This window comes from Pipistrellus hanaki (assembly GCF_964339955.1).
Source record: "Pipistrellus hanaki genome assembly, chromosome: 3".
Lineage (NCBI taxonomy): Eukaryota > Metazoa > Chordata > Mammalia > Chiroptera > Vespertilionidae > Pipistrellus > Pipistrellus hanaki.
The window spans coordinates 172,574,131-172,601,928 of record NC_140505.1 but is presented as its reverse complement, the minus strand read 5'-3'; the positions used below and the strand labels follow the sequence as shown (position 1 = coordinate 172,601,928).

Below are 27,798 nucleotides of genomic sequence, written 5' to 3'. Positions count from 1 at the left end.
GCCGTCCTCCGCGCTCCTCTGACATTAAGAAACTTCCTTTCCCGGCCGGCGCCGCGAATCCCTCCTCCAGTTCTTAGCCTCCCTCCTTTCACCTCTCGCTCCCAGTCAAGTTGTCTAGCCATCTGAGTGTGTCGGGACGCCGATCAGGGTGCTGCGGGACTCCCCAGAACCATGCCAGAGGTGGTGGATACGTGCTCCTTGGCCACTCCGGCGTCCGTCTGCCGGACCAAGCATCTGCATCTGCGCTGCAGCGTCGACTTCGCTCGCCGGGCGCTGACAGGGACCGCAGCGCTCACGGTCCAGGCTCAGGAGGACAATCTGCGCAGCCTGGTACGGTGGACCGCGCGCCCGGCGCCCGCCCGCCTCCGCCCCGAACCCCGCCGCGGCCCCTTCCCAGCCCCACGACCCCTCTACCCCGCGCGGTCCTCGGGGGTCCTCCGCAGTCCTTGCCCCTCCTTATTCTGCACCTCCTCCTTAGCTCCCACTCCTTTCTCAACGCCCTCTTCTTCAAACCTCTCCCCCCATCTTATTGCGCCCCCCTCCCAACCCCACCTCCATGTCCATGTCGGCATCCCTTCCCTCACCCTCCTCCCTCCTGCCCCCGGTCACATCCTAGTGCCACCTCCACGCCGCGCTCCGCATCCAGCAGCGCTTAGGTTTCAGTTTTGGCACGAATCCCCTCACCCCCATAGTCCTCGTTCCCAGCGATTATGACCCCGGGAGCCTCCCCATTTCCTCGGCCTGGAGCCCAGAACTCCCTTCTCGGGCCCCCTAGTTCTTCCAGTCCCCAGCGCACCTTCCTCATTCCACACACTCCGATCTTAAGTGCCCGACCACATCACGCCTGATCCCACTCTCCCCTTAATTTTTCAACCCGTGGGTCCGCGGGATCCTTCCCTCGGTCTCACTGCCTGTCTTCACAAACGCTTCCAGCACCCCACCCCTCTCTCCACCCAGCTTAGATACTTACAGCCCCTGCCAACTCTAGAAACAGCTCTTTTCCCCCCAGGGTCATGGTCCTTCCTGCCTTTGATTCTTGCCACCCTTCTCTTCTAATAATGGAAGGGTGCAAGCTTTCTAAGGATGTCTCCATGTAATATATACGTTGTGGGTTCCAAAGAGCAACGATGGACTGTGCCTTTTAGAAAAGATGTGCTTCTACAAGCGCTCCAGCTACGCGAAGGATGAAAAACCTGTTTAGACTTATCGAATTTTATCTGTACAGTGTAACCTGCCTTCGGTGTTCTCACTCAGATTATCTGATCGTGTGTGGAGATCACGATCTCCACTTGGAGAATTTCATAGACATTTTAGAAATAAGAGGGACAAGAAAAGGCCAGCCACAGTGTATGTTGCATTAAGTAGTGTGGTGATAGCTACTCTAGTTTAGGTCAGAATTTGTGGTTTTCATGCCTTTTTCCTGCTTGTGTAACAGGCCTATAGTTTGAGTTCATTAATATGAACTAATATTGCACATGATTTTCTTTTGCCCATTGACATTTTGTTAGACTAATTCTGATTTGAAAAAAAAAAAAAAAAGTTGACTCCTATGTATTGATATGTAGTTACCAAAAGTACTATAAGGAAGAAAATAAAAGTATTATAAGCAAGAAAGTGACCTTTTCCTTATAGGTTGTACTTTGGTCTTCTGGAAGTACCATGTTATCTTTTATTGCAGGCAACTTTCCCCGGGCAGGATTGGCGGAGCTAAAGTCCTGTTTCAATGCAATCTCTTCACTTATTAAAAGAAACAAATTTTTGAATATATTTTCATTGATTTCAGAGAGAAAGAGAGAGAGAGAAACATCAATGATGAGAGAGAATCATTGGTCAGCTGCCTCCTGCAAGTCCCACACTGGGGATTGAGACCGCGGCTGGGGCATGTGCCCTGATGGGGAATCAAATTGTGACCTTCTGGTTCATAGGTCGATGCTCAACCTCTGAGCCACCAGCTGGGCTAAAAGAAGTGCATTTTGATAGCTTATCACTGCTTAATAAGACCTTGCACTCTTATCTGCTTTGTAAAAAATAAAATTTTACCTCTACTCCATCAGTAAGCAAGAATCAGGAGGCCTACATTTTGAAAAGAATGTCCCAATCAAAAAATCTGCTCATTGTTTTTACACCCCCCAAATCTAGAGAAAAGGTTTTTAGATTATGATTTCTCCTTGGCATGCTTGTTTAGTACTGTAAATGAGAGCCTGGAATGAAATTACGTTATACAAGGAAGGCTAGTTATACAATAGTACAGTGACATCTGTTTATCATTGTCTGCTTATTTTTAACAGTAACTTGAGACCAAGAGATTAGTTTCGTTTATTTGAAGTTAACTCATTTCTTCCACTAGATTATGGACTCTTAAAGGTGGAGAAGCTGTTTCATGCCTCTGTGTATCTCAGCTTTTAACTAGTACCTGGCATGTGAAGAACACTCAAAAGTGAGGTGAACTGGTGGATGGATTCGGTTAGAAAGCAGTACGTAAGCTTTCTATGGCTGCAGTGATAGTCGCGCTAAGTGTGTCTTCAAGGTGAGGTGGCATCACATCTCACCATCACCAATAGAGGGACTCGGGGAGGACATCGTGTGTCCTTTTCATCTTCCATTCTTGGAGTCCATGCTGCTGAGGAATGCGGAAAGAGTTCTCACATCGTGTGTCCTTTTCATCTTCCATTCTTGGAGTCCATGCTGCTGAGGAATGCGGAAAGAGTTCTCATAGGACTAATGCCCAGCTTTTCTGAAAACCCTTTTGAAGTTTTCTGTTACTAGCACTGAAGTGTAGTACTCCTTTCAAGCGCTTGTTACTCTTATTGAAATTTTCCATTTGTAGCTGTTCTTTCCGTGCTCAAAAGAGTTTTTAGTGTCTTGGCCACGATCACATACTAGTAAGAGGCAGAAGGCAGACATTGAGCATAGCTCTTTCTGACTGCAAACCCTCCAGGCTGAGCTGGGAATCAAATCAATCTTGGTTTTAATGCTTAACCCCCTAGTTTTTTGCGTATGTTTTTGTAATTACAGCATCCTGCAAATGAAAAGTAGAAAATGTAGATAGAGACAGAATAATGAGGCATTAACACTTTTTTTACTTAAACCCCACTTTGTTGCAGAAAGAGTTTGAGGCTGCTTCAAACAATGGGTACGTATAATCAGACTAAAAGTAAAGAAGTTAGAGGAAGAGAGAATAAGGATAGGAGAAGCAAACACAATCTGTGAAGCCCAGACATAAGAACAGAAGTGGGCCCCAAGATTGACACGGAACAACTTCCCAGCAGCCTGTGCTAAGTGGGGATCAGTTATATAGTCCTCAGCAACTGGCCAGCTGCTTAGGGTGTTATTCAAGGGGGATTCTGTGAGATATAATAAATTATATCCTCAGTAACTTCCTACATTTAGTACTACTATTTCTTATAACTACCTCTGGATATCTTGGCCTTACACATAGTTGGTGCTCAATAAACATTTGTTGAAAAAGATACTAATTCCAACTTGTCAACTATCCAGTTTACTTGTGTGTGTGTGTGTGTGTGTGTGTGTGTGTTTTGTTTTGTTTTCCAGTATTGCTATTTTTGGTCAACTGTTTAATAACATTTATTAGTAAAATTTAGAGGGGAATTTCTTAAGTGATTTGGGAATGATAGCTGAGGCTTTATTTATACCGCTTAAACAAAGCATTTCTGTTTTCTCTTAGTTTGGGATGTGCTTCATGTATTGACATCTATTTTTTTTTTTTTTTTCCAGGCAACATACTAAACCCTAAGTAACATTCACTTTTTAAAAAATATATTTCTTATTATTCAGAGAGGAAGGGAGAGGGAGAGAGAGATAGACATATCAAGTGATGAGAGAGAATCATCAGCTGCCTCCTGCACATCCCCCACTGGGGTTTGAGCCACAATTCATACCTTGACCAGGAATCAAACCGTGACCTCCTGGTTTATAGGTCAGTGCTTAACCACTGACCCACACCAGCCGGGCAAGACAACTAGGCTCTAACTCCCTATGTTTCCTGGCCTCGCTCTCCATGCTATTCAAGGCCATATTTTAAAGAAAAGATTCCAAAGATGGTAAAATCAGACTATGGGCAGGTCTAAGGCAGGGCTAGCCCTAGGGTAATGGTAGAAGGAAAGAACAGTAAGTGTGAACACTGTGAAAGAATAGCATGTTAATGGGCTGTGTGGGATTGGGAAGTGGGATAGATTGTAGATTATTTGAATGTTTTAAAAGTTAGGTACCTTGAGAAGCTCCGTAAAACAGATTGAGAAATCAGGGAAGAAAGCTGAGTTGGGGGACATAATGGTAGCTTCATTTTTAGAATATTTAGAAGCCTATTGAAAATGAGGCAATATTTCCCATGAAAATATTAAGCAAATAATTAGAAGCATCCTGGTGAGGTCCTGGGGAGAGGGCACAATTGTAGAGACAGACTGGTGTTCATCAGCACGATGGTATTAGTTGATGATGTGGGCATGACTGAGCAGTAAGGAGTGGAGAGTATGGACCAAGGCTGGAACACTGGGACGTACCCATATTGGGGATTTAGAAGGAAGGGGGAGGGAAGAGCAATAGAAAAGGAAGTGAACCATTTATGGGTAACATCAGTGAAGCCAAGGAAAAGACTTTAAATGGATTGTGTGGTCCATCAGGGCTCTGAGTAGACAGAGACCAAGGTTACTTATTGAACAGAAAAGACTTGAGGATTAGAAAGACTGCCCTTTCACTGGCGGAGGAGCTAGAAGCCACATTGAAGTGGGGAAGGGAGGAGAGATTGATGAAGTGGATATAGCAGTAATAGATTGCCCTTGGAGTTTAAGAAAGGAAAGACAAAAACGAATAACTATCAGAGTGATCAGGAGGATCAAGTGAAGTTTTAAAAATATGAAATAGTCTTGTGACATAGAAAGTTTGAAGATTCTATGAAGAAGAAAAAAGTTTGAAGAACGAGAAATAGTTGGAAGACAAAGGGCATGGTGTTCAGGGCTCTGATAGGGGATTATGATGGAAAAGATTCATATTTGCCTCCGCTTCCTTCCTGGCCAAAGCAGTTGTCCTTAATCAGCCATGGCAAGTAGCTATGCTCTTCCATTCCTGTAGGTCATTGTAGAGTTGCCACCACATTGGGCTTTCTGTAGATACACAACAGCAGCAATTACAGTGTTTATTTGCCCAACAAGTGCCAAGGTTGGTTTTAATTTTTTAAGTGCATAGGAGTTGGAGTATATTAATTCTAGGAAGAAACATGGTAAATTATATTGCTTCATCATGACAGAAACCTAAGTTGTAGATGAGTTTTTTTCATAGCAGAAAAATTTTAGGAGATAGAAGCACAAATATTTTCATTTGTTTGACTTTTACTAAAATACTCAAATTTGTTGACTATCCCAGACTTATCACTATGTAAAAAGCTTTTATTTATTTTTTTTATTTTTTTTAATATGTTTTATTGATTTTCTACAGAGAGGAAGGGAGAGAGATAGAGAATTAGAAACATCGATGAGAGAGAGTCATTGATCAGCTGCCTCTTGCACACCCCCCACTGGGGATATGCCCGCAACCAAGGTACATGCCCCTGACCGGAATCGAACCCAGGACCCTTCAGTCCCCAAGCCGACGCTCTATCCATTGAGCCAAACCAGTTTCGGCTGTAAAAAGCTTTTAGAACCCAAAAATTTTCAGGAAGTCTGGGTCCCGAAGGATGGGGCTTATGCTAACTTTTGACTCCTTTAATTCTTGAATTTCACTCTCTGTATCTTATTCTCCATAAGCAGCTAGTTCTACTTTGTAATCATTGCAGTTGACCTATTTCTAATATTAGTTTTCTCTGGTGTATAAAGCTATCTCTATATATAAAAAGCCAGCCACCTGAACACTGTAATGACATGAATTACTGATGGCTATGACGCCCACTGTGGCCAGCGAACTGGCCTGATCCGAAGGTGGGGCCAGTCGGCCAACCTCCTGCGGCCCCACCCCCCAGCCTGCCTGCCCTGCCCCTGATCCACCTCTCCCATCCCTATCAAGGGCCAATCCCCCACCTCCCTGATATTGTATCCCTGTCCTGGCTGGCCCCACCCCTGATTGCACCTACAGTATAGGGGACAGAGCCAGCTGACCAACCTCCTGCAGCCCTTCTCCCTGGTCAGCTCCACTCCCATGGGCCCCAACCAGCTCACAGCCCCTCCCCTTGCCTGGCCCCATCCCCAATGGGACCCCCCCCTCCCCCCACCGCCAATCGCCCATGGCCCCTTTCCCCAGCCAGCGCTGCCCCCCGATCAGCCCCCCGCCCCTCCACTCTAATCAGGGCAGGGCCGGCCAGCCAACCACCCATGGCCCCTCCCACAAGCCGCTGGCCCCATTCGGCACCCCCACCCAATTCTGGGGCAGAGCCAGCCAGCACACAGCTCTTCCCCATGGCTGGCCTCACCCCCAATCAGTCTCCACCACCCCAATCGGAGCAGGCTGGCTGGCTAACCTCCCCCTGTCTCCTCCTGACAGGCCCAGCCCCTGTTGGGGCCAGGCCCCTGGACCCTACCCATGCACAAATTCGTGCACTGAACCTCTATTTTTTCTTATAATTTAAAAGGGTTAATTTAATTCTAGGTTTTGGATACAAAGGACCTTACAATAGAAAAAGTGGTCATCAATGGACAAGAAGTCAAATATGTTCTTGGAGAAAAACAAAGTTACAAAGGATCACCAATGGAAATCTCTCTTCCCATTGCTCTGAGCAAGTATGAATGTTACCCTCTTTCACAGCTAAATAATGGAAGAATATATTTCCCATTAGTTTAAACCTTTTTTTCTTTTCTATTTTTAGTTTGTATGTGTGAAGTAATTGGTACACTATGCCCACTGATCTGTTATTCAGATTGAAGCTTATATAAGTAAAAATTATATGTTCTTAAGATACTAAAGAAATTCATTGTATGAAGTACTCCAGAATAGGACTTTTGATAACTGTTACTTCTTTACTCATCATGTTACCAATAACTCTAGTATAATGTGATAGTGAAAGCATGCTATCTTAAGGAGGTATTTCAAGATCACCTGGGAAGCTTTTTTAAGCTGCACATTTCTCACCTTTACCAAGAGGCCAGCCACTTTTATTAATGGAATAATAGCAATAACAAAACAGAGAACCATTTCTGTGTCATAATCTTGAGATAAGTGCTTTAGATGCAGTCTTTTACCTAACCCTTAAAGTAACCCTCTGGGTATGATCTGCATTTTAAAGATGAGGAAAGGAAAACTCGAAGTAAGTAACTTACTCAAGAAATGACAGCCAGAATTGTCATATTAGGAGTACATTCAACTCCTTGAATATTGAGGAAGAGAAAAGGGCAGAAAAACATTGGCCTAGAACTAGGGTGATTTTCCCTACCTTTCAAGTTTTCATGCCTTCTCTTTCCAATTAAGAAAAAGCAAGGAAAAACCCACACACCATTTGTGAGGTGGATGTCATTAACCCCATTCTACAGATGAAGCAACTATGGCATAGGGAGGTCAAATAATTTGCCCACGTTCACAGCACCAATAAGTGGCAGTCAGGATTCAAACACAGCCACGGCTGCTGGCCCCCTGCACTGTCTTGCTGTTTCCTCATTATCTGTGGCGCTCAAACTATTTGGGTGAAGGATTAGTTTTTGTTATTTCCAATCCGCCACAGACTGATACTTTTGTCAAATGCAATAAAAATGAAATACAAGGAAGAAGAGATTAATCCAAGCACACAGTTTTTGTTACTAGATTCCACAAACAAAAACGATTCTAAATGTTTCCAAAAGCTTATTCTCAATTTCTTGACTTCACCTTATATAGTAACAGTATGCAGTTTAGTAACTGCAACACGTGATACTCTGGACCCACTGCTGTGTAGTCCAAGTTTCAAAATTATTTCTTCCATTTTCCCACTATCTTAAAAGATTACGTTGTATCACACACACACACACACACACACACACACACACACACACACACACACAAAGCTGGGGTATTCTAATATTAGTTCCTGTTACATTTCCATAAGCAGTTAGTTTGATAGAATGAAAAGGATGCAGGCTGGCATTCAGGTAGGACTGTGAGAGGCAAACTTAGCCACTTAGGACGTGACATTTCTAGAGCTTACTCTTAATCAGTAACAAGACCACGTAAAGTATTATTTCTGTTATTTGGTGTTGATATTACGAATTCAGGTTTTAGTTAGATTGAATTATACTGTGCTAATATATTGGTTTGTTTCATTTAGAAATCAAGAAGTCGTTATAGAAATTTCTTTTGAAACATCGCCAAAGTCTTCTGCCCTGCAGTGGCTCACTCCTGAACAGACTTCCGGGAAGGAGCACCCATATCTCTTTAGCCAGTGCCAGGTAAAAAGAATTCAGAATGAGTATTATTCCCAGTTCGTGAAGTTGAATGAAGCAAAGTAGACAGTGGTCTTATGGACACAAGGGTTTTACCTAAGATAGCAATTTAATTAATCTTATATTATAAAAATAACATACTATTTTCATTTATATCTCTCACTATTAATGGATTCACATGTTACTTTAAAAAAAAAAAAAAGAAACATTGTTTAATTTGAAAACGGCTACCTAGATTGGACTCTCTGAGTCATATTTATATTGGTATCCCAGCACCTAGCCTAAAATGTGGCATGCAGTTTACACTTAATAAATGGTCATAAAATGAAAGGAAAACATTAATAAAACAAAATCTGTATTGATTACAAACATTGCTAACAATAGAGAAGTAGAAAGTGAAAGATCAGGTTTTCTAATTCTCTCCAGACATTACCCACCATTGAGGTTGGTGCACAACCCCTCCAGTTTCCTTACACATGCACAAAGTATACATTAAATGTACCTTTAAAACAATATGATTTAAACATCTGTTTAAAATCTGAGAGTAGAGACAATCTATCATAAAACTAATAAATATCAAACGCTGTTCTGAAAGGGGAAAAAAACACACCTAATTCTGGCAATAATCAAGTAGTTGACATTAAAGGAACTCACTTCATTAACTGTTTATTATATTTCCAAGCATCATGTGAGGTACTTCGCATGTTTTAATCCTAATATTCCTGTGTGATTCAAATTTCAGTGCAAGTCTATAAAAAGAAAAGCAATGTTGGCACATGTTTACTTTCTATTGCCAATTGAAATATCTTTTTAATCTAAGAAACCTTTAGATTTAATCTGAAAGATAGAATGCTCTAGGCAAGAATGTGCAAGCTGTGCACTGTCTTAGTAAAACCTGATTCTAAGTAATTCTTGTGGAATGTCCATAAATTGAAGTTGGCAGGAAATGCAAGATTCATGAACCATAAGAATGTAAATTTTGAATATTATTCCATTTCTTATTGGCAACAGTTTTTGAAAGAGATTTCAGTTAAACTCAGAAATTATTGCAGTTGATAGGAAGCATGTAAATATGATTTTGTTTGAGAAATTTGTTTACAATGGTCCTCTATGCATGTTTGCCTGGGTTTGGTCTTATCTAGTGAAATGCATATAAAAACCCCTTGGCACTGCCGAGCCATCTAACCAGAGGCCATGAAAGAACTCTAACAGCATGGTCTTGGAGCCTCATTTTGGGAGCGAGAACCAGGTGGTTCTTCTGATTTTACTCAATCCATCTAGAAGTCAGTTGGGACCTCATATCTTTGGAGTATCTACAAGATTTGAAGTGAAAAGGGCAGGAATATGGGGTTTAAGGAAGTCTGTGGTGACATGAAGTCTGTCTATGAATTATAACAATCGCAGAGAGAGAACATTAGGATCAGCATTCCTTTAGGCTTAGTAGACCCTCAATAAGGCGGGGTTGCTTTGCTCACCAGCAACAGATACAGACTTAGCTGTAAGCAGGCCAAGATCTAAAACCGTAGGTGCTCTGCCATCCTTCTCCACGGAACCCATGTTGATGACAGACTGATGTGGAAGCAAAGGAACACTTTACATATTTGATGAATGAACTTGCCTGCATAGTATTGAAAGATACTATTCCTCCTTTTCTGCCTAGTTTTTACCTTCAGGGTTTATTGCAAGATTGGAAATGTCAAGACTCCAGCAGCTTTTTCCAAGCTGTGTTTCTCAGAACACTGGCATCCCATGAGCTGTTACTCACCAGAGAAAAATGGGTTTCATGTTCAAATAAGTGTGAGATCAGGCTTCTTTGTTGTAGGTCTCCTCAGAGCCTTCGGGACACAATGTTCCTAGCCACTCCCCAAGATCCCATGTGTATTTTCTCACCAAATAGCCCTTCTTCCCTAACAGCTCCTTGCTGGGCACTATGTTACTCCGAGCACAGAGTAGGAAACACTGCGTAGCACTGCTTCATCTTCCAGCCTGAAATGCGATCTCTGAGCAGGCATTACAATGGAAACTCAGATTTTTTAAATGGGCAAATACATTTTCGCTACTTTAAAAGATCCCAAGAATTGTGAGATGTGTTTTTATCTTTAAAAAGAATGTGTTTAAGGACAATGCTGCAATTCTAATGATTTTGTTTTGTGTGTGTGTGTGTGTGTGTGTGTGTGTGTGTGTGTGTGTGTAGTGATTTGGTTTATGAGAAAGGGAAATAGCTGTTTATTTTTCTCTCTCCCCCTCCCAGGCCATCCACTGCCGAGCAATTCTTCCTTGCCAGGACACGCCTTCTGTGAAATTAACCTACAGTGCGGAGGTAAATACCACAAGTTATTCACTGAATCGAGTGATTCATCTAAGTAAATGTAATATAAATGATATGCAGAGAGAAGCATTGAATTTTTGTTTAATTAAATTCTGCCTGAAATATGTACAAAAGAGGCTGTGGATCTCATTTTGAATTTCTCTTTTAAAGGCAATTTTGAACATAAGTGTAAAAAAAAAAGAAAATGAGTACCATTCTGAATTTAAGAAGAATTCAGAATGCTGCACCTAAAAATAAGATTATGGGAACAATTTTTTTTTAATTAAAAAAAATAGACATTTGCAGAATTAAAAGTTCTATGAATGTACTCTATACCCATATAAACATCTAACAGGCATATATTACAAATTTGTCTATACATTTCCAACTTACTCTTATCATGGGTACTGCTAATTCTTTTAGGAAAAGATGGATTATAATTAATAAATAAATACTATCCCAGAGGCCAGACCTACTTAGACTAAGCCAATAGAATTGAGGACTAACTTGTGTTTATGGGGCTTTCTTGATTCCCAGATCATCCTACAACCAAACTACACCTAGTAGAGCACTATAGAAAACCACACTTGAAGGCAAAGAATCTTAGGTTCTGGACTCTTCTCCACCTCTTAATAACTGCATGACCTGGGGCACGTCTTATGACCTCACAGCCTCAGTTGTTTTATCTGTGCAACATCTCACTGTGTAAATGAAGGGAGGAAACAGAGCCACATTATTTTCTGAATGCTTTTAGTTCTAGGATCCATGGTGATTATAGCACTTGGTTCTGGAGCTTTAAGTACCAGACCATGCAAGAAGAATAGAGTCTAGCTCTTCCTAGAATGGGTGCTTGCTGGACCATTAATATTCAGAAAATAGTCCTGATTCTGGCACTCACTAGAAATAAAACTTTCAGAAGCACGGAGCTGGGGTGCACATTTAAGTGACCGTACGGTTTGCGCCAGAAGGATGTTTTCCATACAAATTCCCAGAGAAAATTACTTTATAGTTCTTGGCAATAACTTTCAGTTTCTCATATGATGTCCATCAAAAAGTTCTTCTGTTTGTTAACTCCACGTGTAAGTTTTAAATGTGCAATTGTTCAAAATTGTATTCTCTGTCCTAAAGTGAATGTAGGAGCTTTTGAACCCGTAGAGGGGATCGGGGGGGGGGGGGGGGGGGGGGGAGTGTTTACTGTCATTGCCAGGCATGGTACTGGTTCTTCAGTATATTATTTATAGGAGCAGTCCTATGAAGTATTAGCCTCATTTGATGGAGAAACTGAGACTCAGGGAGGTTATTTGCCCAAGTCCAGGCAGTTAGTAAGTGGCAGAGCTGGAATTTTAATTTAGTTCCTACCAAGTGTTCTTAATATGGATGGATGAATGGATAGATAGTTCACATTTGCTTTTAAAGAAGCCAGTTTTTGTGATACATGTACACAATGGGATACTATGCTGCTGTGAAAAGGAGGAATTCTTACCATTTGCAACAGCATGGATGGATCTGGAGAGCATTATGCTATTGATAAGTGAAATAAGCCAGTCAGTGAAAGATAAATACCACATGTTCTCACTCATTTATGGATAATAAAGAATATTACAAACTGTTGAACAAAAATAGACAGAGGCAAAGAAACATTGAACAGGCTGTCAAATTACAGTGGGAAGGGGAGGTTTGGGGGTGGTGGTAAGAGATCAACTGAAGGACTGTATGCATGCATATAAGCACAACCAACAGACGCAAGACCGCAAGACACTGGGGGCGGGGGTATGAGGGTAAATGGGGGTGGGATGGGTAGGGGAGGCGAGGCGGGAGGGGGAAGGAGACATATGTACTACTATTGGTAATACCTTAAACAACAAAATTAAATTAAAGAAGCTAGTTTTACATATTGCTAATTCTATTTACAAAGCTGATACGTATGAACTTATTGGGTCAGGGTCTATTTATTGTGTAGTCAGTCACAAAGTACTATCTGGGCGGGGAAAGGTTATGTTACATAAGTAGTTCAAGATACATAGAACCTTTTACTTAAAACTGGAAATGATTTTTCTTGTCCGTGAGGTGTCTGTCCCTAAAGAACTGGTAGCACTCATGAGTGCCATTCGGGAAGGAGAAGCGCCTGACCCAAAAGATCCGAGCAGGAAAATATACAGATTCAGCCAAAAAGTAAGTTCTTAGGGTCTGGATTTTCCTAGTAGTTGGGGTTGGACTATAAATAGTTCTTACCTATCCAGGGAGCAAAATTGCTTTTGAAATATTTCGGAATTTAGAAACCAGCTTATTTTTCCTTTTTTTGCTATTTCTTTTCCTTATGTGCTTTTAAAATATTGTGTTCTACTTAGAGTGAAATGTTGAAGAAAGAGGTTGCTAGATAGGCATAGTAGAGGGCATCCCAGATCCCATTTTTCCTCATCCCACTTAGCAGCAGGTTTCCTATTCCTTTACGTTATTATATTTCTCCTGCCCTGGTACCAGAGTGTGGTCCTTTAGTGTTTACAAATGGAAGAGCTGTTTTAGGTAAAAAAAAAAAAAAAAAAAAGCATTCTGTTAAAGTTGTTTAAAATTTCTATGTAGCTGGTAATTTGACTTGTACCTTTGACCTTGAGTGAATAGTGTATGTGTGTGTGTGCTTTTTTAGTCAACCTCCTTAACATAACATTTATTTGAGTCCTAGTGGACAATTTTGCTCCCGTCCCAGCTTCTGAGATTCCAAGCTCCCAAACCTTCAGCATCTTCTTACTGCTAGGTTATTTTGTTTTTCTCTTAAATTACACCAGGAGTGGTTTAGAAAAATGAGTTGTGTGTGTGTGTTTTTAATTAAATCAAGAAGAATAAAACTTAAAAGAAGGGTACAGTTGTCTTAGAGGTAAATTTTTGAGAAATGCTAAAAATACACCTTGTAATACTATGTGCAATCATGTTTTCACATTTCAGAAGCTTTCCTTTCTAATGGAATAAAAGAGAAATAGATGTTTTGAATGTTGTACATCACAATTTTGATCTCTTAAAAATAAGAACTATTTGAGAAGTACAAAGGGAAAGTAATCCATCCTACTGTTTGGACATTCAAAAGGAAATTCACTTACTTTTAAATACAAATTGTCTTACTTTGTAACATTTTCAAACACTAATTCAAGCATTTATTTTCCCCCTTTAGGTCCCGATTCCCTGCTACTTGATTGCTTTAGTTGTTGGAGCTTTAGAAAGCAGGTGAGCTTTTAGACAAATTTTGAAGTTTATAGAAAGACTGAACCTTAGACACCTTGAACATTTGTTTGGGATAACCTAGTAGGCCATTTGTGTGTTTTTCAAGATATCAAGCTGACAGTTCTAGAAACATTAAAATCTAATTATAAAATACTAGAAGCCCGGTGCATGGATTCCCTCAGCCTGGCCTGCACCCTCTCACAATCTGCGGCCCCTCAGGGGATGTCAGAGAGCCGGTTTCAGTCTGGTCCCCGCAGTCCAGGCCGGGGGACCCCACTGGTGCACAAATCCATGCACCGGGCCTCTAGTATGCATATAAAATCTTTGGTTAATCTCTTCCCACCCTCCCTCCTTCCCCCTTCCCTCTGAGATTCATCAGTCTGTTCCATGTTTCTATGCCTGTGTGTTGAGCATCTGCCCCCTGGTGGTCAGTGCATCATAGCTACCAGTTGAACAGTCACTTAGGCTTCTATATATAGAGAGAGAGATAACAAATTAATTTTTAAATTGCTAAACCTTAACCAGCCACTAACTGCTTGGATTCTCCAAGTATGATAGACTGAGCATGCACTTACCTGTAGTTAGAGGTCTGGATTCTAATGGAAGCTTGAACCAGTCACTTCTCATAGCCTCCTTGTTGTCATTGCAGTGATACCTCCCTTCCCTGCCTCATATGGGTGTTTATGTGAAACAAATGAGATAAAAGATGAGAAAGCACTTGGAAGTCTATAAATATTCAAGACATATAAGATATTTTATTAAATTTTTACCAATATGCAGAGTGCACTCCCTTATTTTTTTTTTGTTATTTCTAAATAACTAAAAAATAAGAATATCTTTAGTAACTACATTCCCTAAATTTCCAGAGATAAGGACATGATAGAGAAGTCAGGCAAACACAGATTCTGATCCTAGCTCCAGTACTTACTAGCTATGTTCGTGGGTTTCATATTTTTCATCTAAAAGCTAGAAATAATAATATGGACTTCAAAGATTTTTTGTGAGATTAACAGACCTAACCATTGGGAAGCCATTCACTAAATGATAATTATAATGACTGTCACAGTAGCTGACAGTTTAAAAGATCTTATTATGAGCCATCTCCAACGCATTATCCCACTGAATTCTCCCATCTCTGTAAAGTAGAGATGGTTATTTTCCCCCCATTTACCAGTGGCTGGTGAGTTTTAGTATTTGGCTTAGAGTCATATAGCAAGGACATGGCAGAACCAGGACCCAAATAGATCTAGGTTTCTGTGAGCTCACAACATAGACCTGCACTCTAGTGAGGCAACTGCTGACCACATGAGGTTTGAAATGTGCTGTACATGTGAAATACACACCGGATTTCTAAGGGCTTAGTATGAAAAGAAATGTAAAACACTTCACTACTCATTTTTTGATGTTGATCACAGGTTGGAATAATATTTTGGAAATATTGGATTAAACAAAAGATACTAAAATTATTTTTGTCTATTTAATTTTGCTTTTTTAAAAAAAGTGTGGCCACTGGACAATTTGAAATTTCAAATGTTGCTCACATTCGTAGTTTTCATTAAATTTATGTTGGATCACATTGGTTACCGTTGCTACTTATTCTACAGTCCAAACCTGGGTGTTGGTTTAGAAAAGCAAATTCTTGAGCCCTGTCCCAGACTTACTCCATCAGAAACTGTATTTTTACAAGGTCCCAGGTTATTTGTATGCATATGAATGTTTGAGAAGCACTGTCATAGAGTTTACTTCCTGTCTGGGCCAATACCAAGGCAGGTCTTATTGCTTGGAGTTTTGTGTTACATAACACTTTTTAGATGAAATAAATATTTGTGGGTTTAAGTTCTATATACGTGATATATAGTTTTGTTTGTTTCTTCCTTTATTGCAGTTTACAAAGGACATGGAATTTAACATCTTAGCCATTTTTAAGTGTACAGTCCAGGAGCAATAACTACATTCACATTGTTGTGAAATAAATCTCCAGCACATTGTCGTCTTGCAAAAACTGAAACTCTATACCCTTTAAACAGCAATTCTCCCTCTTCCTGGCTCCTAGTAACCACCATTCTACTTTCTGTTTCTATAAATTTGACGGCTTTAAATATCTCATAAGTGGAATCATAGAGTATTTGTCCTTTTGTAACTGGTTTATTCCCCTTAGCATAACATCCTCAGGATTCACCCATGTTGTGGTATGTCACAGGATTTCCTTCCTTTTCTGTTTGTTTCCTTTATAGAAGAGGGTTCAGCTTTAAGTGCACAACGAAGTTTACATCCACCCTTGTTCTGGAATAGTCTCTTAGTGAGCTGCAAGTGGGTTTCTGCAGCTGTGAGACTGAGGGAAACTAGATCCCACATGTCTTACCAGACGCCAGTAAACTAACCTGTGTGTGTGTGGGGGGGGGGGGGGGGGGGGGGGACTTTGTCTCAGTTTTCATTTGGCCCACACTGTGGCTCCTTAGAGAGCTGTATATTCATTGCTGCTCACACAACAGCAAGCTTGTGTCTCAGAGGACATTTAACCTCAGCCCTGACCTGAGCACATGTAGGATTTGTATACAGTGCTTTAAATCTCTGCTAGAGCCAGGTGCATAATTCGCCTTGCATTCCTTTTTAATAGGCTTTTTTAATTTTGCAGGCAGATTGGCCCGAGAACATTGGTATGGTCTGAGAAGGAGCAGGTGGAAAAGTCAGCTTATGAATTTTCTGAGGTTAGTCACCCTTTTTAACAATTGTGATAGACAGTCATTTTAAGATTTTGAGCATGAAAGTGTTAGGTTATGTAAAAGAATCAAATACATCCCATTTTATGTGAATTTGCATCTGCTACATTTTTTTGTATTGTTTTCATTTAAAATAAGCGTCATTAACTTGTAAGATTCATAGAATATATATTTTAAGAATTTATTATGCTAATGAAGACATACAAATATATATGCATTAATTTTGCAGACTGAATCTATGCTTAAAATTGCAGAAGATCTGGGAGGCCCCTACGTTTGGGGGCAGTATGACCTATTGGTCCTGCCACCATCCTTCCCTTATGGCGGCATGGAGAATCCTTGCCTCACTTTTGTAACTCCTACTCTGCTGGTAAGTGTACATATTTTTCATCTGAAATTGAGTTCTCCTCAAATATAAACCTGGGAAGGGAGAAACTTAGATTCCCAATAATGTTTTGAAAATTTTAAATTATATTCTAATTTTATTGTTTATAGTGGTTATCATCATCTCATTTTTCAAAAGAAAATAATTGGCCATTTGGGAGAAAGAAATATTTTGTGTAAGCTGTTTGGGATTTTAAGGGGTGGGGTGCTATATAACAGCAAACCATTGGTGAATTATGTATCCAAACAAGGAAACTATACTATTTACACTTGGCATATAGATGCTGGTATAAAACAAACAAACAAAGATAAAACCCTCACTTTATTTTCCTATAACCCAGTAAGTAGGATTGGCAACTATATAAGGAAAATAAAACACATCATAGGAGAGAGTATAATTTTTTAAAAACGAACTGTGGATAATAAAGAGGAAGAAGGTAAATAAGAGCACATATAAAAAATGGAAGTAGGAGAAATGCCTCCCAGAAGTTAATTAGAGATAAGAATACTGGTCCTGCTGATATTGGAAAATTTCTCTGGGATTAGGAAAGAATTATGCTGTTTTTTAGTTCTGCATTTTCTGTTTTATTTTCTAAACACATATCTGTTTTGAACTTTTAGGCATGCCATGCAGAAATACAGTGCCAGGGAGTTAATGCCAGAATAGTACATATTGATATAGGCTGTAATTTAATTATTGAACTACTAAGGTCATTTCCCTCTTTTTTAGGCTGGTGACAAGTCACTCTCCAATGTAAGTGAAACATTTCTTACCATTGTCTTATCCTCATAAAGTATTAAGTCAACTGAATTTAAAACTACTCACTGTATTGTTATGTTAAAGATATAGTTATAAAAGAAAACTTGAGGATTCTTATTGTAAAACATTACATTAACTATTATTAATAGTTAAATACATTAACCATTCTTAAATCCTTAACAGATTTAAGAAAATTTTATCATTTTATCTCTTCATATGTTCATTAAATATTTTTTAATGAAGTGATGTATCCATTTAATTTAATATTTTCTAAATGAGTTTTTGTTCCTAATTTGGCTAAATTATATTTTTTTATGAACTGAGTAATAACGTGAACCTCAGCTAAATCTTTAAAAAAATAACTTAGAATGTAAGAACTAGAATGTTTACATTTCCATAATGAGTTATTTTAGAATAAGGTAATCACTTTTACTACTAATTGCATCCATTGTTTCCTTTAGGTTATTGCACATGAAATATCTCATAGTTGGACAGGAAATCTAGTGACCAACAAAACTTGGGATCACTTTTGGTAAGATTTATTTTTTATTGGTTCTTCTAACTAATTTTTTCCCCCGCCTCCCACCACTCTGAATTGTTTCGTGTGTATATCTTGTTTGTCTTTGATATCACCTCTTTGGTACACAGATTTATTTTTAGAGGTAGAGGTATTCAGTGTATGCTTGTTATTTAGTTCCTGGGCTAGTCCCAGTTCAGGACACACAAAACCGGAACCATGGCCTGATTTTCCCTGATGCAGGGAGGCACCCCAGGCAGCCTCCTAGGCAGGAGCGGTCACGCTTTACAATTGCTTTACTTCGTAGAAAAGCCAAAAAGAAAGTACCTTGTTGATTGTAATGTCATTTCCTCTCAGCTGTGTATTTTTATTTTTATTTTTATATTTTAAAAATTATTTATTTTCAGGTTAAATGAAGGACACACTGTGTACTTGGAACGCCACATTTGCGGACGGTTGTTTGGTGAAAAGTTCAGACATTTTCACGCTCTGGGAGGATGGGGAGAGCTACAGAATTCGGTAAATGAGTCATACTTTTAAAAGCAGTCATCCAAAACTGTATAAGTGTTCAAAAACTTAGGTTTGAGAAGCACCTTCCCTAAGTAGCAACAAGAAAATCATTTTCACGGGGCAGTAAATCTAGCGGATGCTGGTATAATATTCGGTTGGATTCCGCCCTAAATGTGTTCATGACCAGTAGGACCTCATTGGGTCTTTGCAAGTAAAATAGTCAGTTACTGTGTTTGAATTTTACTTGGTATATTTTTCATCTTAAAGTGCTCTCTGCCGAAAGCTGGATTTGCTGGCAAGGCATTGAAACACTTTTCTAGTCTTTTACAAAGAATAAATGTTATTATGGGGCAAGAATACCATAATAATGGAACATTACATAAGTAGCCATTCCATTAATAGACTTCCAAAAGTTTATGCTAACATATCCTCCAGTTTCCAGTCTCTGAGTTGTGTATGTTTTAGACTCCGCTAAAATGTGCCCCTGAGGGAAGTCATACTTTAGTTTGTTTGCATGATGGAAACTCGTCTTCATATTTGAACATTTATCCAACTCTGTGACTTGCAGATAAAGACTTTTGGGGATACACATCCTTTCACCAAACTTGTGGTTGATCTGGCGAATGTAGACCCTGATGTCGCATATTCTTCAGTTCCCTACGAGAAGGGCTTTGCTTTACTCTTCTACCTTGAGCAACTTCTTGGAGGACCAGGCAAGTCATTGGCATTTTCTGGGGGGGAAATTTTTTTTTTTTTTGGGGGGGGGGGATAACATGAAGAACAAGGAAGAATTTTGAGCTGTTGTTTTTGTTCCATTTTATTCTTGCAGTTCCTTCTGTATGTAGTTGCTGAAGAAACCTGTATCATTTTCTAATGTTCCCTCTCTACTTAAAACTTTGGATCACCAAGTTCAAAATTGTGCTGCTTGACTTAAGAAAAGCACACACACCAACTCATCAGTATTTTATAAATTAGGAAATTATACATATTCATTGAAAAAAATGTGTGTGGTATAGAAGTATATAGCAGTAAAAAGTGAGAGTTGCTCAGTGACCCTTCCCACTCCCCAGGGATAACCACTATTAGTGGTTTGGTGTGGATGGCTGCAGATGCTTTTCGAACTGTAAATGAACAAATAGGCAGATAAATATATATCATTGTTTTGATTACAGAAAAGGAATCCTACTACATACTTATTCTACATTTAACATTTCACATATACCCTTCCATGTCAGAACATACAAATCTATCTTACACTTTTTAATGCCATCCTATGATTACATGGTATGGATGTGCTGAGTGGATGTAACCTTCCCCATTGCTGGGTGTGTAGGTATTCTCCTTTGCTGGAGGACTTTAAAAGCCCTTCCTCCTGTGGGCCCATTCCGCCCGTCCGATATTTCTCTCCTCATTGAGTCATTGCCTTTAGAACTAGTGCTGTGTATTACTTTTCGGTGTCTTCATTGTGTGATCCCTTTACCTATAATTAGGATTTCTCTTCTCCCTTCAATCAAGTTACATACGTTTTTCAAGTCCCAACTTAAGTCCTATCACCTTTTTTGAACACTCACTCTTCTCTAAATGTTCTCTGTGGTTAACAGTACAATGCCAAGCACCAGAAAGAAATGTTAAATAATTACCTTTCCATTAATAGACTTTTTTTTTTTTTTTTAACTCTTAGAGGTTTTCCTAGGATTTCTGAAGGCTTATGTTAAGAAATATTCCTACCAGAGCATTACCACTGATGACTGGAAGAACTTCCTGTATTGTCACTTTAAAGATAAGGTTGGCTTTTAAGAGTACTCTTCCTTTTTATGCCCAATATGTCTTTAATAGCTGTTTGCTAGGCTGGCTTGAATTATTTAATAGTAGTATTGGTCTAAGATTTAAGGCTCAATATTTTATTGTATTTTTTTTCTATTTAAAATGTAATCTAATGTGAAAAATTATCCTATTTCAGAGACATCTGTGACAGTGTTTTATAATTTTTTGTATGTACTTTTCATATTTATTTAGCAGAGCATGATTAACATGAATTTATTTTAGAAAAGAGACTAGGAAATTATCTTGACATGGCAGTATAAATTATAGATTTGAGTACCTGAAAGCCTGTTTTAGATTATTTAGATTTAGAAAAAGTTGTTCTGTAGAAAACTGGGTGTTCTTACTGTTCACAGGTTGATATTCTCAATCAAGTCGACTGGAACACCTGGCTCTACTCTCCTGGGCTACCTCCTGTGAAACCCACGTCAGTGCTCTCCCTGCTCACGGTTTCCTTCTCCTTCTCCCAAATCCCGAAGCTCCTCAAACTCTCTGAAAGGATTTCTCGTACCTCCCTTAAGCTGTTACTAGTTAGTTATGAGACCAGAGCTCTTAGGTGTTTGAACCTTAACCCTGAGGTCAAAAGAACAATCTCCGTGGTATTTAAATCAGTTCAATTAATTGCATGTAATTATTTAGTGCTTCCCTTTTGCACAAGGATAGTGATATATAAAGATATTGCCCTTTCCTTGGAAACATCTACAATAAGAAAAATGACCTAAGTATTACGTTAATCATGATAACAGTGTTATAAGTTATCATTTCCAGAGGAGGCAAATGAAGTTTCGCTAGGGAAAGTGTCTTGCCCAGGGTTACACAACAAATAAGAAATAGGAGTTGAGAGTCGAACCCTGGTTGTCTGTATCTCCTCCAATACAGAGACTTTTAAACTAAGTACCTTCCCCAATCAGGAATCCGAATCCTGGTCTGCCACGAGGATGCAAACTCGTGCATGTTCTAGCCAGGAATGCTGTTCCTGTTGTCTGGAGTACTCCGTACCCAGTTAATTCCAATCTCAGTGCGAGGATTTCTTGTGCTGCCTCTTCATAGCTGTTGACACAGTAGTAATTCCGCTTTACTTGTGTGATTATTAACATCTTTCTTCTTTACTGCATGGAAGCACCGTGAGAGCAGGGCTCATACATACCTGGTTTTGCTCACTACTTTTCATAGGACCTTGCCATAAGTAAGGTTGCTTCCCTCCTTGAGCTAATCCCTACCTAGTTCTTTTCATTACAACGAGAAGGAAATTTCAGGGCACCAAGAAACAGACCAGCCAAAAGTTTTTCCTGTCCTGTCTATTGGTGTGTGTTTTTCTTAAATCAGTGCTAAGTAATATTCTAGTTGAAGGTGATTTACTTGCCTGAGCAATCCAGGGTCTCTGATCCCATTTGGTCTTGAGGACAGACCAAAGGGTTTGCCTAAAGTCCACAGCCTGATTGCTTCTTGAAGATAAACTGGCAGCTGACTCAAAGGTCACTGCCTTCACCCTAGAACACAAACTCTCCTGAAGCAGAGTTCACCTTCTAATCAAAACTTACTTTACGTGGGTCCTAAGGCAGGTACCTCTCTGTTCTCTAATAGAAACATTTCACAGCAAGCAAGCATGACTTACAAAGAAGGCAATGTTTTGCAAGAATTTTGCACACATTAGACGTTCTCTTCCATTGTTGTAAAACATGACTTGTTTTCTAAGGTGAGAACATACAAATCTTAGTTGGAGCATGCTTGGTTTAAAGGTCAGAGTTTGCTATTTCCACCTCTTTCTGAAAAGAGAGAAATGAAATTATCATCACATGATTTCAGAGTCTCCCAAGGGTCTCTTGTGACAACCAGTATTTCCCCAATGATTAGAACAGTGTCTGTCACGTAAGTGCCTGCAGATTTATTGGATGGTTCGGTGGTTGGAACAAGAGAATGTAAGATCCATGAGAGCAAGGACTCTGTTGTTTGTCTGCTGTCTCAGTGCCCAGAACTGCTCCTGCCATACAGTAAAAACTCAGTATGCTCAGCTGAACCCCACCTCCTTCAGCATTTACCACCCAAGCTTATGGCAGTCTTGGCTGAGATGTTTTGGCCCTCTCTCCAAAGAGTAATCGGAGCTTCATGAATTTGTTGTCCACTTGGATTTCCGAGTTCCTGGATGACTCCAGTCATATTTAAGTCAGGCAGACGAGTTCCCGTTCCCAGCACCTTGGAGATCTTTGTCTTTATTTAAAAATAACTTTGAGATTTAAGTATGTTCTGTAACCTCAGAATTGCTTTTATGCAAAAGCATGTGCATTTTTCTCAATTTAATCTCTAATTTTTTTTATCTTTGCAGTTATGACATGACCCTGACAAATGCTTGTATTGCCTTAAGTCAAAGATGGATTACTGTGAGTAATACTGAGTGACTTTTGACTCCTAATTGAGTTGTACAAATATGTCTCTACACATGAAGGTGGTGGGTGAGGGGTTCTGATTTTTCTTCTTTTCAAGCTCTTAAAATAAGTATGCAAAAATATCTGTATTTTCTCATTTCCTCATAAATCATTTGTAAGCTCCTACTTCAAATATAGCCATTACACATACCAAGGAAAGCTAAAATGATCTTGGGTACTGTTTAGTGCCAACTGTTAGGGAAGAGTGGAGGCACTTATGGTCTGTTGATATCACTGTTCACATCTTCAAAACACCATAAAGAGCAGCTTCTTCATATATATACTGAAACTAACCCTTAGAGAAACCAGCGTGAATACAAATCTGGGATAATTCTTACAGAGGAGGAAAAATAATTTTTTCTCTTCCCTCTGAGTTCCCTGTAATAAAAGACAGATTAGCCGGGCCGGTGTGGCTCATAGGTTGAGTGTCGACCTATGAACCAGGAGGTCATGTTTTGATTCCTAGTCAGGGCACATGCCCGGGTTGTGGGCTTAATCCCCAGTGGGGGGAGTGCAGGGGGCAGCTGAACAATGATTCTCTCTCATTGATGTTTCTATCTCTCTCTCTCTGAAATCAATAAAAATATATATTTTTTAAAAAGACAGATTAACATGATTGGACAAAGGATGTCAAAAGTTTCCTCCACTCTTACTACTAACAGTCTAATTTTTAAAAATAATATAGACTTTAGAAGTCATAGTGATGTAATCTCAGAAATATTAAAATAGCTAAGGCTTTATTTTTTACAGTTTTATATATTCTTATATTTCTGTCTTTTTCTTAATTTTACTTCTATGTCAGAAAACTAATAACTATTAAATTTTGCAGAAAGGGAAATAACCAAGTAACATTTATTATAGGCCAAAGAAGATGATTTAAGTTCATTCACCTCAACAGACCTGAAAGATCTCTCTTCTCATCAGTTGAATGAATTTTTAGCACAGCTGCTGCAAAAAGTAAGTACCAGCTCAAAGCATTAGGAAGTAGAATGGGCATAAGGCACGGCATTTACATCGAACCCAGCCTGGGAGAAATGTTAAGGTGGAAACCAATAGAAAAAAATAATTTATAAAATTCATTCACTTACTCAAAAATATTTGTTGAATGCCTAGTATGTTTAGTATTGTGCTGAATATAAAAATACACATAAGAAATACACCATGTCCTCAAAAAGTTTATAATCTAGTAAGAAAGGTCACCCATGCAAAATTTAGCAATAAAAGGTGGTATATTTTATGTACCATTTGAAAAAAAGTTGATTAGGAAGAAGGGACTCCCAACTGGCATAATCAAGGAAGGATTTGGAGGAGTGGGGCTTGCTCTGAGCAGGGCAGTGTTAGCAGGGAGGGAAAAAGTCAAGGCCAAGGGGGCAGCAAGTGACGGAGCGTGCCCCGTGCTGCAGCAGTAAATCATCGCTCTGGTTAAGGAGTTAATGAAGGCAACACTAGGCAGGCTGGTGGGGTCTGATGGGGTAAGTCTTGAATGCTGACAAATTTAGATGTTATGCTAGACAGTAGGAAAGGATTTAACATGTTTAACGGGAGAGTCGTTTGATGCAGTGGTGGTTATGGAAATTACTCTGCTGGTGATGTGAAGGCTGGGTTGACATGAGGAACACCGGTGGTGGCGTTAGGTGGGAGGCTCGCAGGAGGACCGGGCGTGAGGGAGGGGCAGGTGGGAAGGGAAGGAACAGGACAGATGAGAGGGACATCACACAGGATGAAAGCACAGGGTTTTGTGACTGACCAGATTTGGAGGTTACCAGGGAAGAATCGATGCAGATTTGAAGGTTTCAAACCCAAGTAATTAAAGCAATATTTCACTGAGAGGAGATGCTACATTTTGAGAGGGAGGTAATGACTGGGTCTTTACTATTACATAAAGGGAGCTTTCAGGTCTAAGGACCTTGAGAGGGATGGAGGAGACTTTGAACAGGATTTCCTATGAAATGAGCAAAATGAGCAATGGGATTTCAAGGCAACAGGGACCTCAAAGAATCAGTCTTTAGTACATCAAGTCATCATGATTTCACAGATGTCTAAGTACCACTATGTGGCCTAGGACCAGGAAGAAGGAAAACGTGAGGGGATGACTGGGAAATCGGGACAGCAAACGTGGGGGAGAGTAGGGAGCCTAGGGGTGATATTCACTGGCTGAGCTTCCAGGGTGGCCTTGGAATTTAGTTGAGACTAAACAGTTCAGAAGGATCTAGAAGTCAGTAAGAGCAGAGATGATGGGTGAGTGTGGAGTGAGTTTTGTAAGAAGACGTCATGGCTGGAGAAGAGAATTACCATCTACCCAGTGGCACCTCGCACTCCACTTGTCCAAACTGAACTCTTCTTTTCGTCACGCAAACCCTTCCTGTTAGATGGGTTAAGATGAACACAGGAAGTTTAGGAACCCCTGAAATTGTATATAAAAGTTTGTATTTCTATGATAAATGTGGTGGTGTTTTGTTTTGTTTTATGTTTGTTTGGTGTTTTATTTTCCCACAAAGAAAGGGTCCAGTCCATCAGATTCTGAAAGGAGTCTGTAATATAAAAGTTTAAACACCGCTGTTTTTGTAGGGCTGTAGATAATTTAAAAGAGATTTCAGAGGAAATATGCAAAGATAAAACTGTGTGTGTGTGGGGGGGGAATTCATGAGGAAAAAAATTAAGAAACTGTGACTTAATCTGGAGAATGGAATAAATTTAAAATATATCAGGAAGAACTTGAAAGACTCTGGAAAGAATCTGCAAGTTAATATTTACAAGTACTAAAATAATCCTAATTTAGTTCTCTGTATACCTCACAAATTAAATTACTCCTTTGCTCCTGGTAGAATATCCTTATCCAGAATAAGTTTGCACAAAATTTATTTTTGTGTGCATTTGTTTCTTTTATTTTTACCTAACTTACTTTTATATTATAAAATATTTAGGATTTTAATCTGGCTAAGAATCTCTCTCCAGCTCCTTTCTTCCAAGGAATCCTGTTGAAATGATACTTTATATTTTTTTCATTTTGCTCTTAGGCACCTCTTCCATTGGGGCACATAAAGCGAATGCAAGAGGTGTACAACTTCAATGCCATTAACAATTCTGAAATACGATTCAGGTACATCATTTTAACTTGTCTCTGTGGAAGAAAGTAGAAAACTAGTTTTAAATGTGGAGAAAGGGAAAGCAGTCTTGAGACATCCTTGTTAGTTTTATTACTTCTATATAAATAATTACAGTGCTTTTTAAGGAATAGTTGCAATCTCTATAAGATGACAGTATTAATCTTTTTATTAGAATCTGATCAAAGCTTTTCTTGCCTTTAAAAAAGATTAGGTTTGAGGACTCAATGGTAAATAGGTGTTCTCCCACAACTCGCCAAAGTAACTCTGAAATGAGAATAGTTAGAAATCTCTGGTTCTATAATGTGGTTAAACTTTCTTAATTTAGATTTGTAGTGTGAGGCTTAAACCAAAGTTTAATTCCTTCAGAAATTGCATATATAAGGTACATGAGCACCTACTTACTCCAGACCTCTTAAAACAAATGATCTTTTAAAAAAACAAATTCCTCTTCCTTCTCTTCTCCAATTATTAAATTGTATATGTAAGTATTTGAGAGTCTCAGAATAAAGACATAAAGTGGTGTGCAGTGTAACCATAATAGGATTATTTATCATTACAAAAGTTATTTTCATATATACCTGTCACATCCTGCCTCTTCCTCCTCCTTTCCTACCCCATATCCACTAAAATTCCACTTTCAGATGGTTGCGACTCTGCATTCAATCGAAATGGGAGGAAGCAATTCCTTTGGCTCTAAAAATGGTGACTGAACAAGGAAGAATGAAGTTTACACGACCCTTATTCAAGTAAGAACCAAATCAAATTATGCTTTGAATTTATATAAGATTGGGGAAGGAAAAAAAAATTAAATCAATGTTTTTGTTGTTGCTAAAATACTTTGTAAAATGCAATCTAAAAATAATACATATTTATATTTGTTAAAGGATATGGAATTTTTGTATAGGAACTAATACTTCTAAATATTTAAAATTTGAGATAATTTCATTAACTTTTAAGAAGCATTATATATGATTTATCTCTTATAGGCCAAATGGGGTTAGACAGTGATGAAAAGTAAGTAAATCAAAGATAATCTTATAGATACAGAAAGATCTTTAAAAGCAAGTAGAAGATAACTAGTGAGTAGGCATAGTCAAGAAAAATGTCTGAAGATGCAATGAGCAAGTAAAGTCAATTTTTTTTTAATTCACATGCTGCAGTGAGGTAAAAGAGTAGTTGGTTAATAGAAAGGAATGCTTGACTGCAAGATACATTGAAAAATATATCAGTAAAGTTATTTTGACTATGGATTTGGCAGGAATTCTGAAAAAAAAAAAAAGATACCATGACAAATATTTATGATTACTTAAAATTTGCCAAAACAACAAAATAAATAATTAGCTATCATTCTTATTCTTCTCTCTCTCTCTCTCTCTTTTTTTTTTTTTTTTTTTTTTTTTGCAGGGACCTGGCTGCCTTTGACAAGTCCCGTGATCAAGCCATCCGTACCTACCAAGAGCACAAAGCAAGTATGCACCCTGTGACTGCCATGCTGGTGGGCAAGGATTTAAAAGTGGATTAAGGACCTGATGCTCATGTCAAGCGCTTCTCTTTTTTAAATCGAATTCATGAAGAAATATAAAACTCCAGCTCATAATGTAACTAAAAATGTTTTTATGTTTGGCTTTTTATTGTTTTGTCAGTGATTTTCATAAATAAAGCTGAGTTACCTTCTCCCTTA

General features: G+C 39.1%; 1 protein-coding gene across 1 annotated transcript; it reads left to right on the top strand.

Moving 5' to 3' along the window:
• LTA4H (leukotriene A4 hydrolase) lies at window positions 1-27,798 on the top strand. Its single transcript, XM_084879075.1, has 19 exons — window positions 1-330; window positions 6,595-6,725; window positions 8,240-8,360; window positions 10,606-10,674; window positions 12,730-12,834; window positions 13,826-13,878; window positions 16,511-16,583; window positions 16,825-16,965; window positions 17,710-17,733; window positions 18,201-18,271; window positions 18,664-18,775; window positions 19,335-19,479; window positions 20,448-20,551; window positions 20,944-21,014; window positions 22,911-22,965; window positions 23,872-23,967; window positions 26,028-26,110; window positions 26,759-26,863; window positions 27,522-27,798. The coding sequence occupies exons 1-19, from the start codon at window positions 172-174 to the stop codon at window positions 27,637-27,639; spliced, it is 1,836 nt and encodes a 611-aa protein (XP_084735201.1). The 5' UTR covers window positions 1-171; the 3' UTR covers window positions 27,640-27,798.

What these genes read in the sequence shown, in the direction of transcription:
- LTA4H (XM_084879075.1), top strand. Translation starts at nt 172, where the DNA reads ATGCCAGAGGTGGTGGATACGTGCTCCTTGGCCACTCCGGCGTCCGTC. An exon ending in CTTCCCATTGCTCTGAGCAA is followed by an intron (nt 6,726 to 8,239) that starts GTATGAATGTTA and finishes TGTTTCATTTAG; the next exon opens with AAATCAAGAAGTCGTTATAG. An exon ending in GGGGAGAGCTACAGAATTCG is followed by an intron (nt 18,776 to 19,334) that starts GTAAATGAGTCA and finishes TGTGACTTGCAG; the next exon opens with ATAAAGACTTTTGGGGATAC.